This window comes from Pseudopipra pipra, chromosome 10, assembly GCF_036250125.1.
Source record: "Pseudopipra pipra isolate bDixPip1 chromosome 10, bDixPip1.hap1, whole genome shotgun sequence".
Classification (NCBI taxonomy): domain Eukaryota; kingdom Metazoa; phylum Chordata; class Aves; order Passeriformes; family Pipridae; genus Pseudopipra; species Pseudopipra pipra.
This window is the reverse complement of record NC_087558.1, coordinates 12,248,603-12,265,302: the sequence shown is the minus strand read 5'-3', so window position 1 is coordinate 12,265,302 and position 16,700 is coordinate 12,248,603. Positions and strand designations below refer to the sequence as shown.

The 16,700-nt window shown below is 43.0% G+C and overlaps 1 protein-coding gene across 1 annotated transcript in view; it reads left to right on the top strand.

Moving 5' to 3' along the window:
* Positions 1 to 1,747: 1,747 nt before the first annotated feature.
* The window catches only part of MB21D2 (Mab-21 domain containing 2), a 57,877-nt gene continuing 42,924 nt past the window's right edge, over positions 1,748 to 16,700 (top strand). The window contains exon 1 of the mRNA XM_064666237.1: positions 1,748 to 1,971. Within this exon, the coding sequence (XP_064522307.1) occupies positions 1,761 to 1,971 (211 nt within the window). The 5' untranslated portion in view covers positions 1,748 to 1,760. The remainder of the gene's footprint in view (positions 1,972 to 16,700) is intronic.

The following is a 16,700-nucleotide window of genomic DNA, read 5'->3' as shown; positions in this document are numbered from 1 at the left end:
ATAGGAGAGCATGGGCTGAGCCGGGTTAGCAGAACTAATCCCGCAGGGGAGGCCATCAACACTGCACACTGTTAATTGCTGTTCTGCAAGTCAGATCCTGCATTATATTAACACTATCTGCTAATTGTTTTTATTTGTAGGCTTTTCTGGGGAAGGAGGAAAAGGAAAGGTGCTTGCTTGGCCGAAGTCAGACTGTGCTAGTGAGAGGTTCATGTGACAATGCAGCTGATCACCAAAGCTCCAATGGTGAAGTTGAGCAGTGGCTGAACACAACAGGGCCTGTGTACCCAGCAGAGGGCATGTGCACACACACATACACACACACACACTTCTACTTTTACCTCTGGGACATCATTTCCTAGATAATGAGCATATCAGTGCCCTCAAAAGCTGTGTAAGTGGTTACAGGACAAAGCCAGAGGCATCAGCCATTCTGCTTTGAGCAGTCTGTGTTTTCTGTTACAGGATCCAAACCCACCCTTGATTTTCATTCTTGTTTCAGATAAGGTCCCACTGCAAGAGGTGCTGAACTCCCATTTCTATCAAGATTGGTGGTTCAGAGGATCTAAGCCACATCCCTAAGATCAGGTCTGAACACTATCATTTGTATTTACTATGTATCAGGGAAACTAGCCTGTAACCTCTTCACACTGAGCTTAGTTTCATCTTCCAGTTATTTCTCTGAAAGCTCATGCTTGATTTTGGAAGACACAATTTATCATAGTCTGGGACTGAGCTGAAAGCTTTGTTTCCTGCCAAGAGTCTTGAGAGGATAATACATGGCCAAACAGTTTGCATAAGTGCCATAGCATCTGAAATGCCCTATAGAAGGCAAACACATTATATTTGTATGCTCCCAGGGCAGGAAGACAGACAGTTCTTCCAGAATGCACTAAGGTACATAATGGAATGTGCTACATATGTTCAATGACAGGACAAGGCACAGAAGACCAGGCGAAAAGAAGAAACCACTCCAGGTTGAAAAGTTAGAAGGCATTAAAAATACATATAGAAGAAAAGAATGCAGTCTTGTCGATGGGGAAAATGGATGGAGATCAGAAGTCTGGGCTCCTTGCCACAGGCTGCTTGACCTCAGGCAAGTCTTCTGAGATCCCATTTCCCCTCCTACCCTTTGTCTATGTAGCTCCCAGGAGCTTCGAGGGAGGGTTGGTCTCAAGCACAGCAGTAAAGATACTCTACTTGGTCATTGCTCCTAAGACATACAGTAAAATTACTTCATATATATAAGTGTGCATATATATAAAACAATTTTCCGGATACCTTAAGAATCAAAAAAGAAAATAAACATAGAATGCCTAGGGAACATGTGGGAGGAGCAGAGTTCCCAGCCGGTTATTAATCCACTTGGACGACAAGGCTTTCGCTGAAGTTTAAAATTAAATCTAAATTAAAAAAAAAAAAAAAAAAATTCTATCCCGAGCCAGCGGTCTGGCTCCGGCCTCAGCACCCGCCCGCCGTGACGCCGGCAGCGGAGCAACCCCCCCGCGGCCGCGGCCCCGCAGCAGCAGCAGCAGCAGCAGCCCCCGCTCCGCTCCCCCCGGGCGGGCGGCTCCGCGGGGCCGCTTGTTGATATCGCTCCGGGCCCCGCTCCGCCCGCGGCCGCCCCGCGCCCGGGCTCGCCGCCGCTCGCCTCCTTCCATTGCAACATTGCAAACCCCTCCTTTCTTTTTTTTTTTTTTTTTTTCTTTCCCCTCCTCTCCCTTTCTTTCCTTTTTTTTTTTTTTTTTTTTTTTTTTTGCATGAAGATGGCGGCGCCTCTCGCCAGCAAGGCAGGGTCCGCCGGCACCACCAGCAAGCCTCCCTTCCCGGAGCTGGATTTCCGATCGGGAGCCAGGGTGGAGGAATTGAATAAACTCATCCAGGAATTCACCAAGCACGATCAGAGGGAGTACGACGACCAGCGAGCCCTGGAGATTCACACGGCGAAGGACTTCATCTTCTCCATGCTGGGTAGGGCAGGGACCGAGCGGGGCGGGGATGGGGCGATGCCGGCCGGGAACCCCCGGGCAGGGCTCCCGGCAGTGCGGCACCGGCGGACCCTTTCCCCGCCGTGAGCGCGCCGGGCTGGGGGGCTCTCCGGTCACAGGGCGGGTCTTATCCCCAGGAAACTATTTTTTCCTGTTCTATCCAACTAGCCTTTAGCAGCGATGTATTTATAAGCACAGAGGAAAGGCTGGGTTGCAGAGCTGACCGGTGCCCGAGAAACACGCCGAGCCAGCAGGGCTGGAGGCGAGGCGAGCCGGGCTCATTATTGTTTTTCTCCCCAACTATCAAGGCTGTAGTAAACCCGAATATTTTTTCCGGACCGCATACTTTGGTTATTAGACCAGCTGATGCTTGAACAGGAGTATCCTCTCAACCGCCTTTCTTGCTTAGGTTGCAAAACTCGCTGCGAGTAGAATAAGTCAGATTGTGGCGGGGGAGTCCTCATCTGCGTGAAACTTTGAATCGCGGGCAGGGATCCTTACACTAGGGTGAAACATGCGTTGACCCTTGCAGAAATCACCTGGGCTCTGGCATGACTAAGGCTTCTTAAGAGTATCAGTGGAATGACTAACAGCTCTGATTCTCTAGGTAGTCAGTTTCTGATAAATATTTATCTTGAATTGACTAAGAAATCACTCACACGAGAGCCTTCAATACGCAAAAGGATGCTCTTTAACGTGCAGATTAGACCTTGAAATCAGTCATCCAAGTTTGAATCATTATCACAAACATTATCTGAAATATTTTTGCGTGTAAAAAACCAACATGTGTAAACAGCTGCTGTGGCCAGTGAATGGTTCTTTGTAGTCCAGAGGTGCACATACACCCTTAAAGCTTATTTGACACAAACCAAATGTATGGTCTGCATGTCCACTGTGAATAACCTACATCGCTTTTCTCATCCAGAAACACAGAGCTCTCCTATTGCAATAATTATTATTTTCTGTATCAAAGGATAGTCACTATAATAGACCACTTCCTCTGTAGCCATGAACATACCTACACTCAGTAATGAGAATCTACGTGTCCAGCTGGCTATCTTGTAAGGTACCTGGATAAGTATAATTGCCTGCTGTATGGGATTTGCACAATATTATGTGTGTACTGCTTTTTCACTGAGGGCTGGACAGGATATAGCAGACTAAATTTAGCTTGAGAACAAGGACAACAAGTTGAAAAGTCAGTAGCATGTATATTTATAGTTGCTGTTATAAATATTTTTCCCTTCCCATTTAAAAAAAAAAGAAATGATGTGGTGAAGCTATGGTTGCATCAAAGCCTGTAGGATTTTTGTTATTGAAAACCTGATCCAGTGGAAGTCATCCGCTATTATGATCTGATACATTTTTCAGTCAAGGGTTTAAATAACTGGCTGAGGAAGCATGGCTGGATGGGATGAAGCAGAGTGGAGAGAAAACAGCCGTAGCAGCAGTTCGGGGTGTGTGGCTAGCAAGTAGAGACAGCTTTGTATGATCCTGTTTAAGCATTAATAGTCTTTGCAGGTTACGGGGACCACAGCATTTCTTTCTGCCTCATGCCAGAGAAGGCAATAGAGACAGAAGAATGAACTGGAGCATGCCTCATGTTTCTGCAAATGCACCCTAATGCCTTGCTGTTCATGAAACAGGGAGCCTTAGGCTGTTTAGATATAACATAAATTAATGTGGTTGTCTTTGTTAATGTAATGACTGGGAGATGAGCCTTCTTCAGTTTTAAATGTATAGGCTAAACCTGTGGTTTAAACAAAGGCTATATGTCTGTCTAAGTTATGTATGGTAATTTTTAATAAGTCTTGTTTCTGAATAAAAGAAGAGACTTAATGACCAAGCCCAGGACAGAAATGGAGGTGGGATGTCTGATTTTTCTGCATTAGACTCAGAAGTTGTGTTTGTGGATCAGATCCTTCTTAGCTAGAGAAGCTCTTAAATCTAAAAGGATTTAACTTATTAATAAATAGTTCTTTCCCCTGTGCCTCATCCCTCCCATACATACTGCTCTTATCTTATCAGGCAATAACAGGAAAATTAAACGTACCTTTTCTGATTTAATTACATTGGCGTGTAATTGGTGGATGAATGATAGGTGAGGAGGCCTTGTGCAGAATCTCAGATGTTTGTACTCTGCATGACTTGCCCTCTAGGTCAGATCTTTGCTTTCTATTTGTATTAACTCTTTTTCATCTGTGTTGTCTTGCCCTGGCTGTTAGCAGCTGAATTTAGGAAGATCTAAAGAGCTGGGCTATGAGAAAATTAGGGAGAGGTACTACTTGTTATGCCTTTGTCCAAAATCTTGTGCTCCAAGCATTAGAACAGGACTGCAAATGAGCTACCTCTCTGGTGGGGGAAGTGAGTATTTTCTGCATGTGGGCAGTTCCTGGGCATTCACAGTCCCATTTACAGTCACCAAGACCATATGGTCTTGCCAACACCCTACACTGAAACAACAGGTGTCTTTTGTTGCCTTTGCTGGGGAACTGTCTGTATTCACACTGAGCTGTGCCTGATAAATACTTGTCTCTTTGACTCAGGTATAACTGAGCTTCAGAGGAGGGGAATTAATCAAGAAGAAGAGTGGACAAAAGACAGTCTTGTTTTCTGGGCAGCAGACTGGCTGAGAGACCAAGGCTCTGCCTGCCAGTCATGAAAGGAGCTAATCACTTATTGTCCCCAGGACTCGGTTCTGGTTGTGTTGTTTTTTTGGGGTTTATTTGGGGTTTTTTTGTGCTTAAAGAGTGATAAAGGAGTATTTCTATAAAGTAAAGATATTACAGTCAATGATATTTTGATTTTTAAAGCACTTGCTACTATTGTGATGAGAGGTGCATAGCAGTCATTAAAAACCTTTTAGGGGTACCTGACCTAGAGAGTATTGTTTCTGCAGAACAAGTACTTTCAGAAAACTTCTTTAATAATCACTACCTCTCTCTTTCTGTTCAGCACCTAAGTAAAAAGTGCTTTAGTGCATAGATGTGCTATGCTTAAAAAAGTCATGTATTTTGCTCTTGGGAACTACAACACTGCATATTAAAAAACTCCTTAAAATTTCTAGTGCTATTGCTGCCTCACACCAGCTCATGTTATTAGGGATACTGACCCTAGCATTTTGCTTATTAACAAGAGAAAAGAGCAAGGAGATATGAATAAGACTGTATAGAGCTATTTCCTCCACTTCAGGTACACATCAGTGTTCAGTCATCTAGAGCAGTTCTCAAGCTCTTCATGTTGGTATTTTGTTTCCTTTTCCTATCAGGAGAGTTCTCTTTAGAGTCAGAAGAGGGATGCTTAGGACATTTCATGCCATTCTCCTTCCTCTCATTGCCCTTTCTCCCCCAGGTCAGGGAAAGGACTGGTTTAAACCAGTGCTAAAGTGGCCTTTTATTATTTCAAGGCCTCTAGTGTATTTTTTCCTCACTTCCCTGGTTACATCTCATTTCTGCGGGAACCGCCCACCAGGACAGGACGTACTTTGAGAATCTGCAGCCAGCTGCAACTTAGAGCTGTTGACAAGACCTCTAGAGAGCTTGTCTCAGCACCTGATACAGGAGAGGTGGTGAGCCTATTCTGAGAGCATTTCCTATTTCTCTGGTGTCTGTCCGGTGCTATGTTGGCTGTGCTAGCAAGTGTTTGTGATAGAGGCAAGTCTCAGAGTGGAGGCAGAGCTGGCATCAGCAAATTTTTCTGCTGCCAATACCAGCTTCCCAAATGGAGTGAGTTACCCTGCTGAGCCCCTGCATCTGTAGCAAGGCTTCCAGCTGTTTCTTGGACTGATGGACCCCTAAAATACGTGCAGTCGAGGTTCAGATTGCTGTGCTGAGAACACAGGTGTCCTGACAATAGCTTGCTTTTATCAGCAGCTTCTACAAGAGAAGAATTTTACAGTCCTCCCCTGTACCCGAGGTCTGTGTAGCAGAACAACATTGACAGTGTGACTGTTGTGTGGGTTTGTGTGGCATTTTTTCTCCCTTTCCCTACCTGTCATAACTTGCTGATGAAACCTATTGTAGATTAGATTTCAGGCATTGTTGGAAGTGTTGCCTGTTTGTCTATGATACATCATGGAAATTCTCTGGTTTCTGTTGCAGTGTCGAGCTGATGAAATAGCAACAGGGTTGGAGTGATCTCTCTAGGGTTAAGTCTTTTATGTGTGTTCGCCTTCTCTCAAGAGAGGCCAATCATGATAGGAGCACACTGTACTCTGAGGCCTATGTTAATAAAGGCTCCCTGCTGGCATTCCCTGTGCTGCTGAATGCATAATGCACAGCTGTTAAAAACAACCTTACTGTATTGCAGATTTCATTTCTGGCTTCGCTTGTGTCTCCTCTCCCTGCAGACCACATGTTTCCGTATTTGAGGCTGTGGGTGTTTCTTGGTGTTTTGTTTTGTGTTTTGTTTGTTGTTGTTGTTGTTTTATTTTACTTTTTATTTTATTTTATTTTGTTTTTTTTTCTTATGGGACAGTGTGCTAGACTGATAAAGTTACCCTAGCAAGGCATCGTTAGCCAGAAATCAACCAATTTCATCTCACTGGGAATTCTGTCTGTGTAACTAGTTAAAAAGGTTTGGTACCATCCTCTGTCCCTTTGTTTAAAGGGATTGCTGGTCCATGTATGTGTCAGTGAAAATAGCTTGAAAATCTTTGTGTCAATTTGTTTTGAGATGCTGGTATTTCACTTGCTCAACTACTGTTTTGAAACATTAGTCTGTGATGCAAAGTATTTAGTGTAATAGCTAGGAACATGTCCTAAGGGCACAAATTCTCATGGCAGGCTTGTCAGACTGCCCACCGCCTGTTCCTTCGGTCTGTGGAAATATTTGTAAAAGATTTGGGTGAATACTTGCCAAGCCTAATTATGCAATTATGTCTTAAGGACAATTTTATAATTATAGTGGAGGATGGTAACCAGGATACAAGAGTTGTTGGGGTTTTGACTTTTTTTTTCCCCACATGACTTTGAATGAATGCTAAAACACTTGGAGCAATTCTACTCAGAAAACCAGTCGTTCAACTTTCATTTAGGCAGCTGGGTACTTTTATAGATGAAGCTTAATTAAAGACAACTCCAACATTGCTCAGGAAGGCTGGAGGACATGTTTTATTATAGCTTTGGTAATCTCCAGGACAGATGTGTACTCAGAGACCCAGAGTAGCCCACAGGCAATGTCCAGTCTAGAGGAGACTCAGATGTAAAAGTCTTGCTTGGACTTCTCAAAGGGAATCTCCAAGCTGTGCAAGTTTTTTGGGCAGTGGGGATTGTCTGTTGTAATTTTTATTTGACAAATGCCAGGTTTCTGCTTTGTCTGTCTCCTGTACAGCTGTCATTTTGCATCTTTTCTTGGGCCTTGACATATACACTTTTGCATCTAGGGGCACCTTTAGGTGCATGTCCCAGTCCTTTTGCTGCAAAAATGGTTTTCCCAGGCACACCTCTGAAACCTTTTTCTGCCCAGGTCAGCCCCTGTTTGTACTCTGCAAGATTGGTTAGATGAGAAAGTGCCAGGAAGAAATGTGGTTAAGGCCAAGAGATTAGCTGTCACCTCCAGTCAAGGGGTCTTCAGTTGCAAGGGCTGCTTCAGCATGACACTGTGAGCAGTGATTGAGGTGACAAATTGTAACTCCAAGCATGTCTGTGTGAGACCCTGTGGTGCAGCTGCAGGTAGAGGCTCTGCCATAGACCTCTCAATGCTCTCTGAGTTTAAGAAAAATGAACCACCATGGAGTCCATTTACCTTTTTCTGCGTGTATGAAACTCACTTGAGAAGCAAGAGCTGCAGCTCATTTGCTATGAAAAGAGAAGCTTATGAGTTGAATGCATTATGAAGGGTGACATACCTTCTGAGCCAGGTTTTTCCTTAGCAACAGCAGGGATGGGTTAAGTTCCATGTCCTAAAAGGAAGCCATTAATTCTGCCTGTTGGTAGCTTGACCTGCTATCCTGTGAACAAGGAGAAAATTCCTTGAGAGTGACAATCTGTTCATGTGTACAACATACTGTATTACCTTTAGTCTGTCTTTAATTTGCCTATCTTTGGTGTATGAAAAAAGCAGCAGAGTAGGTGGGGTTCTGGGGGAGCAAAGAAGGGTATCTGCCCTGTTGTTTTCCCTTGGAAAAGCAGAGGACCTATTATGAGAGCTAAAGCAGAAGGGAGCTTTGGATGTTGTATTCACAGAATGTCCTTTATTGAGAAAAGAGCAGTATGCCTGCGTGGGAGAAAGGGTGAGAGAGCTGAAAAATGACCTTTAGATGGATGTCTCAAGTTATTTGCCCAAGTCTTGTCCCGATCACTTGTAGTGTGATGTGAGTTCAGGAGCTGAACTGTAGCTTTATTGGAACTTACGACCATACCTCAACGGCTCCCAGTCTTAACTATGGATTTTATATCCAGTGAAGGTTTATGACTTCTGTTAGCACAAACTTCTCTTGCTGTCTGACTAACAAAAATATGGGGGTTGGCTTTACTCCCCCCGCCAAAGCAGCCGGAAGGCAGCTTATGAGACATTCAAAATAAATCTTTCAGCAGCAGCTGATGTTGCAATTGACAGATGCTGCTATGGATTTTGCTCTGTTTCATTAAGAGAACTCCACTGTTTGCTTTCATTTCTATTGTTGTGTTGCATTCCCTTTTACTGTAAATAGCAATTGTCCTGGACTGAGTGGATTAATCTGTGCCTTAGTACTTCAGCCAACTTGACAGGTCCCTGAATCATGTACTTCTGAATTAGATAAACTTTCTGCAGCTCTTTTGAAGCAGTGTTTCGGTGACTCTCTGTTTTTAAGGGAATCAATGTGTGCTGTAGAATTCAGTTTGAAGAAGATAGATCCCCTGCTCCCCAACATATTGACTTTTGAACTTTTAATAAACACTTGATGCTAAGTTACAACAATCCTGTTAATGCGTTGTATTTCAACTGTCAGACCATATGATTTTAACCTAATTTAAAGCATTTAATTAGAAGATCGTTAATGCATTTTGTTACAAGCAGGTTGGTGTCAAAAGTCCAATTTGCATACTGTTGAGTGGGGTGATTAGTTACTGTAAGGCTCATAATATCCATATCTTTGAAACAGCAATGGTACCTACTGCCACCTACTCATGTTTAGGGCTGTGGGCAGACATTTGCACAGCACTGGACGGCTCCAGCTTGTAGAACAGGAGGTGGGTGGCAACCTAAGAAAATTACTCTATAGGTAAAACGCTGAGTCAGGACACCCTAGACCACTCTTCTGTTCTGAACTGCCCCCAAATTTACACAGACCTGTGCAAGTTTCTGAATGTAATTCTATGTAGTAGGGTGTTGGTACTACCAGAAGCCTTCCTCATCTCCTGTGTTTCAGCAATCTGTGGAAAGTGGGATGGTACTGGAATAGTGGAACATTGTGGTGCTGAGGTTCTTCATGATAGGATGGTTTAATCATGCAACCCTCTGAGACTGAAGATGGAAAGGGAAGTCTGGTCTTGTGAGTCTTGCTACAAAAAGCATTTAAATAGTGAAGGCAAGTAGTTGCTCTGTCATTTGGTGTTGATCTGGTGGCTTTGAGATCAAGTACAATTCGGCCTCTGTGAGAGAGATTACAACCTGACCCAGTTCTAGCAAGTAATCTTATTTTATACTGAAAGAATCCCAAAGAAAAATTGGGACAAATTAGTTTAAGAATACATCCTGTCCATAGTGTTCATACTGATGTAATTTGTCAGAGTCAGGCAATGCCAAGCAGGAGAAGGCAGCAGTTTGGGACAGAAAGCAAGGGTAAAATACAAGACAGCCAAAGCTGGAAATCCTGCCAGGATAGCCATAAGGAATTGGCAGAGAATTTTTTTTTAATTTTTTTTTTTTTTTTGGGGTCCAATGACATTTCTAAAGTAATGATTTAGAAGAAAAGTAGAGGTTTATGTGTGGGATGTCATTGGTCTGCCTAGATCTTCTCTACTGTGGCTTGCAGTCAGACCATGCAGAATTTCTTCCACCCACTGATGGAGTGAAAATTCATAAATGATTTGGTCCAGAACTGCTGAGCAGCAAGAAAACACTTGCCATTGCATCTGGAAATAACAAAGTCAGTTCTTGCTTTACTGCATAGTGTGTTAGGCCATATGCTTATTTTGTTCTAAAAAATCTTAACTCTCCTGTTCCTGTTGTAGAATCTTTTGACACTGCTCGACAACTCTGTCAAGGAAGGATGTTTTTATTCAGTGGTGCATATTTGACCTGGTTTAGAAAATCAGGTGCTGAGGTCGTGAGGAAGGAGTTGTATTAAAGAGCTATCAAAAATGCTAAGACAAACATTGCAATTAGCTTCAGCACTTTTCCCTTCAGCACTTCTACTCTTTGCATTTTAATAGATCTCTCAAAGAGCTAGAGATGCTTTGGGTGACTCCTCTTGGAAATGAATCCTGTGCTAATAGCTCTGGCTGTGTCCGACCCACAGGCACATGCTTGGAGATATTTCATGTTTGTTTTGTACCTCACTAATTAATGTATAACTTATTGGTAGAACAGCAGGAAAACTGCATTTGCTGACACTTCATGATATAATGATTTAATCCTTTGTGACACATTCCTGCTGAGTGTCAAAGCTGATAACACTAATCTCTGTCCCTAGCTCAGTGTGACAGGAACCTGTTCTAGAGGGCATTTTGCAGGATCTTGCAAGCTCTTGTAGGTACTTTGTGACCAATTCATGTAAACGTTTTTTGTACATCGTTACTCTTGAAAGTGATTACAGGATTGCCTGGTGCACTGAGGAATCTGGGGCTGAGTGCAAACAAAGAGCTAACTGACTACATCCAAATAAAATTACAGCTTGTCCCGTGAGGAGGGGGGAAATACCCTTGTCTTCTAAATACACATCCTGCTTTGCCAGCATTGGGAGTGGTGTGGTTATATTGATTCAAAGGTGCCTAAACCCACTGCTCTTTGTTCTATGTGATTCTGAAGCCTGGGTATGGATGCAGATCTGTAGGCAGGGATAGCTGTGCAACTACTCTGCAGTAGTTGGTTCCTGTGATACAGCCGGCAGAGCTTGCTTCTAGTCCAGCATGGACTGTGAATTTTTTAGAAAAAAAAAAGTGCAGCTCTGCAAACAGAGAAGAGAATGTCACTGTAACAACACTTCAGAGTCTCTGTTGCCTTCTGTCTCTGAAATTTGCTTGTTGAAAGTTGCATGCAGTGTGCTGAATGGCAGATCAGGTATTGATGTTGGCCCCTTGATATAAGGCCCTTAAAGCTCGAGCTGCTGAAATGTCTGTATTTCATAGACAGTAGGACAACCATGTGCTAAGCAATCAGCAACTTGAGGAAAATAAGGGGAATGCAAGTCTCTCTGCCAGCGCAGCATGTCTCTGACAAGCTGAATTAAATGCCTGTGTTTTTCTTCCAATATGCAAGCTGTAATGCACATCTAAGTGCATTATGGAGAAAAAGGAGCTATTACAATTTCATTTAGCATCTCTCAGAGACTTGGTGTTATCTACTAAATTGTCTGTAAAAGCTTGATCCTGAACCCCATTTTTCCCAATATCCTGTGGATTTTCTGAATGTGTAAAGTATGCAGTTGAAGCAGCAATGTTATAGTGAAAAGAACTCCGTTGACAAAGGCTTGAAAGATCAAAGAATGACTGTGTCTGTACAGTTATTTTAATTGTCTTGAGGAGGGGTTCATATGTACTGTATAAGCACTTAGTAAAACTATTTGCACATTATCAAAGCTGCAGAGTTAAATTACAGGTTAGTCGGGAAAATTGAAGTTAAAAAAAGTTATTTTGATCTTCTTAAACCCAAGTTCTGGTTCTGAACTTGGGCATTCCTGAGTTACTTCAAAAACTAGACAATCCCTCTCGCTCCTTCACCCCAGCCACATACAGGAGATTTAGAATCATCTTTTTATCTAGGCTGCTTCTTAACAGTGCAGCTAAAGAAATCAGTGTCTAAAAATCTGCTCTTATGCTGAGACCAGTCTTGTAAGACATTGCTTGTGTATATGAATCACTCTACTGTGTTGTGTATGTCACTGTATTCTCTACTTTTTTTAACTAAACCTTTCTTTACCTTAAAATGTGTATCTGCCTTTATTTTATTTTATGTCTTACTTTTCCCCAAACAGTTAATTTACGTGGGAAATATCTGCTGTTCAAGGGCGGTGATGACAGTGCTTTGGAGTGTAGAGAGTGCTGTTGAGAAGTGCTACAACGTGGGTGTGGAGGTGGAGGTCTCATCCCCTCCCAGCAGAGCTGTTCGAGTGTGACAGGCTTCCCTGGGCCAAAGCCAGCCAGCACTGTTCAGCAAGGACTGTAGGAGTTCTATGGAAGAGATTTCTGTCTGAGGAAGACAGGAGTGAGGGAGACAAATGAACAAAATCTTCAGACCCACAGCATGCTGATAGACCTCCTGTTGTTCTTAATTCGTGTCTGTAAATGACACTGGTTTCCGCTGTTGTGCACCAAGACAATAATAAATAACAATCCTTAGCATTTATATACCACTTCACAATTTTCAGAGTGTTCAGCACACATTAACTAATTCAGCTGAGATGTACATACTCTGTGAGCAAAGCTACTCTTCTTGCTGCCCAGGGGAACCTTTCATTACAGCTGGGACAAGGCTTTTCTTTTTCCCCATAACTGGAGCTCTTGGCAGGAATGTTCTATATAGGGACTGTGTCTTTCTTCCTGAAGGTTTTAAGCCTTTGCATGTACCCCTGTTTTCATAGGAATTGGACTACTCTGAAGTCATATCTGGTCCTATTAACAAAATTATGCAGGAGACTTGCCTGTATGTTCTATGCTGCAAATATGCAGACACACGGTTAATAGATTTGTGGTTTCAGAAGCCATTGAGTTAGTAAAGATGTGGCTACATTAAGTGCATCCTTCTGTGCTTGCATAAGGCCTTCAGGGAACACCATCTCAGTGAACCTCAAGGCTCAGGAGGAGAATAAGCATCTGTCAGGTTTGACCATGTTAGATCATCACACCATGTGCTTAAGAGAATTGAGGATGCTTAGTGTCTCTGGTCCACTAGATCCAGCACCTGCTAGGCCACCAACAGTTATTTGGGGCAGGACAAAGCTCAACAGAGGCGTATTGCCAGGTAAGAGGTGTTTTGAGGGCAATTAAAGACATTATGCCCTGTCATTCGTAATCCTAAACTCTGGACATGTTGTTTGGGATTCCAAACATGCACTGACATGAATCTAATCTGTCTGGCATTTGATTCACTTTTTGCCTTGGCATTTTGTGTATGTGCATAGAGCTGCTGAGAGGGAGTTTGAGGCATTACTGTCTGTATCTTTAATCTGGGTAGGGTTGGTTCCACATTTTGTTTGGAAGAATAGCACCTTTTTAGCATTCCTTTAGGGTGCCTCGAAGTTAAGCATCTTATTTAATCAGGTCATATAATGTGGGATTACTGATTTACCTTAGAAATAATTATTTTGTAGTCTTTGTAAACTGATGCCTGGTACTTCAGAACGGCTTTGCAGTTATAACCCTTTTTCTAATCCATGAGGTTTAGTTCTAACTAAGTGGTTGCACTTCTGAATTGCCTCTTTGTCCAACTGTTTGGTAACTTTCTGGTTTAGAAGTGGTGCCTGCAGGTCTGACCTGAAATTGATTCTGCAATAACAGCATAGATTATAATTTTCCTATAAATGATTGTATGAACAGGAACACCATTAGCCTCTTAGTGACCTAATTATGCAGGGAGGTAGCAGAACATTTTGAGATCAAAACTCTCCTCTTGCTATAGCTCTCCCTTCAGCTAACAGTGCATGGGAGAAAAACAGCATGTTTCTTGTAGGTGATGATTTCTCTTTCAGTGGCTTTGATATCCTCATTTTGTGTTTGAAGGTAATGTGCAGATTGCTGGGTGGTGTCACTCAAAGTGACTGACTGAGCTGCTGTAGTATGTGAAGATGTCTCCAAGACAACTAATTTACTGGTCAAACAGCACATTGGCTTCTTCCACAAGACATTCTAAGGGAGCTGAAGGAGCAAGATATTTTAACAGTTTATTATTAGCACTGTAGCTGGCAAATAAAGCTCGGAGTCTAAGGCTGAGAATGTTCCTATTAAACACTGCAAATGAATAACTTCAAAAAAAAAAAGAATTTTGTTATTTAACTAGCAAACTGATTCATCAGAGACCTTCTACAAAATAATTGGAATTAAATCCCTACCTTCAGTTTTTTTTCTCCAGTTTTTATATGTGGAATTTAGGGACCTTCTTTCACTCTCATATTTTGTTGTTCTATGTCCAGACTTCCCTGCTACCTTTCAGCTCTGCTTTTTTAGTGTTAGTGGGCCATATTTTTTCTAAAATATACCTGAAAATCAAATGTTTGTTGCCATTTCTCTTCTGCTCTAAAACTTAGAAAGGTTTAGTGACTCTACTCTGTTCTATAGTTAGGATAATAAAAGCTTGAAGCATCAGATTTTTTTCTCCCTCTTTTATCCCCTCCTTCCAGTCCTCTTTGTCTCCAGAGGAGCAATGTTACTGAACAGGTGTAGAGCACTTAGAAATATTTTCGTTCTGCATTTCAAATTTGTAAGTTTTCTTCATAAAATAGCCCTGTGCCCATCCTGTTTCAAGGTACTCGGTCCAAACCAAAATCAAATATGCCCACATTTTTTTTTCCTTGCAAGGAATGGCTGTTCTCCCTAGCTGAACAAACCCCACCTTTGTCTTCGCTTTGGAATTAGAAACAAGCAGGCTTGTTGATTCCTGCTGCATTCACACTCTCCTCCTCCCTCACGCTGATGTAGTGGTTATCAGGGGGGCAGGGTGGAAGCTGCTTGCTGCTGTTTTCATGAGACCTCCCAGGAGGCTGCTGCAGTGTGGATCTCCGGCCCCAGAGACTTACAGCACGTCCTCAGGCTGTAAGGAGTGGAGGAACACAGGCAAAAACTGCTTTGTGCAGTAGTGGGCATCAAGAGGACACCGAGAGCGCTACACTGAGAACGCTTGAAGATCTTCAAATGAAAGTCCAGGAGAGACAAGGGGCTGTATCAATGGCCTGAGCTCTGTCTTTTGGCACAAACTGAACCTGAACTCTCAGCTAATAACCCCTAAGCTGCCTTCTCTGAGCACGCCTGCATGCACTGGGGAATTTTAGGAATGTGGACTTCAGCACAGTGTTGCTGCTGCTCACCCTCTGTTCAACTAAGAGCCTTAGAATCTGACATGGGGTTGCTATTGCCACGATAAAGCCCCATTGTGATTGTTTGCAGCATTATTTAACTAAAGATTTATTTTCCTGGGTAAGGTTCCGTTTAGAACAGCAGGAGTCAACATCAAAGAACTGGAGAGAGGCCTCTTCCCTTTCCCTGACACAGCACAGGGACACACACCCCTCTCTCTTTACCATCCCCTCTCCCAGTCCCTTTGTTTTTAAGGCATTACAACTTTAGTGACCAGAATAGTGAAGAGACTGTAGTTAGTGTTGTATTGCTCCAAATTACAGGGGCGATTGATCTAAGGAGGTAAGAGGAGAAAGCCTGTGGGTGGATGGAGCTGGTATCACTGATGCAAACTTCTTTCTTTTGATGTCCCCTCCATGATGAAGCAATCTCATCGTTAGCCTCCAGCTACTTAAATTGTTCCAGTTGGAGGATGTGGGAGGTCTGCTGTTGCCCCATGTGGGAGGAAGATAGGAAGCTGGTCATACAGGCCCTGCCACCTGCTTGGCTTTGTCCACAGCTCTGTGAACTGTGTGTCTTTGCTGTGTGTGTGTCTCGCACAACAAGGCAACTTGAGTCTGTGGATTTGGTTTTTGGCAGATATGGTAACCGGGGGGTGAAGGAGTACACTCCTTGGTCAATCCCTGGCTCTGATTCTGGTGAACAGTTGAAAGTCCTCCTATTTGCTTTGAAAAGCAGCAAAGGAGACAAAGGAAGGCAAAGCAATTTGCGTCCTCAGCATGGCAGAACAACCATGTGACCAGCATCTCTGAAAGATCCCAACAGTGCATCTTGGAGTCTCATCCATACTCAGTTAGCACAGAGTTCCTACACGTGCAGGCATTCAGTGCCACACTTGATAACTAGGCAGTGGTTTAAGTTATTTGAGAGGCTAAGTGCAAGAAACAACCTGGACCCAAATGAGAACCCAGTGTGATTCTAGAGGAAAATACAAGGTTATTTTTGGGGTTGTTGTTATTCTTCTGTGCTCCAAGGAAGATGATGCTCCAGTTTTGCACTATAGTTCAGTGTTGTTCTGCTTCATTCCTCATTTCTTGGTCCCATCTATTTTAACAAGCAGATATTGGTTGCTTGAGCACCTCCTTTCCTGACCCTGTGTCTTCTCACCTAGGTGCTGGACAAGGCTGTGGTTTGAGGCAATCCAGGGCTTCTGTTCTCTATAAAATACACTTAAAATTGTTCCTGGTCATCTTGCAGCAAATCTATTTCTGCCCTGCTTACGGCCTGGCTTGCAAGCTGCAAGTGTCTGGATAGGATTTATTATGCTCTGACCATAAAATTTTAAACTGCTTTTAATGGTAGATGTTAAATCACTGCTGCCCCAATTCCAAGCTCTATGCAGAATTTCTGAATTCCTAGGAAGGCATTTTCCCTGCCAGCAACCTTTGGTTTCTGAGAAGGACAACAGCAAGTTCACAGGATGATGAAACACTAGTTTGGTGAGGGACCTGTGTGGTGGCCAACATCCAGGCATCTGTCTGGCTGCAGAGAGCAGAGCCAG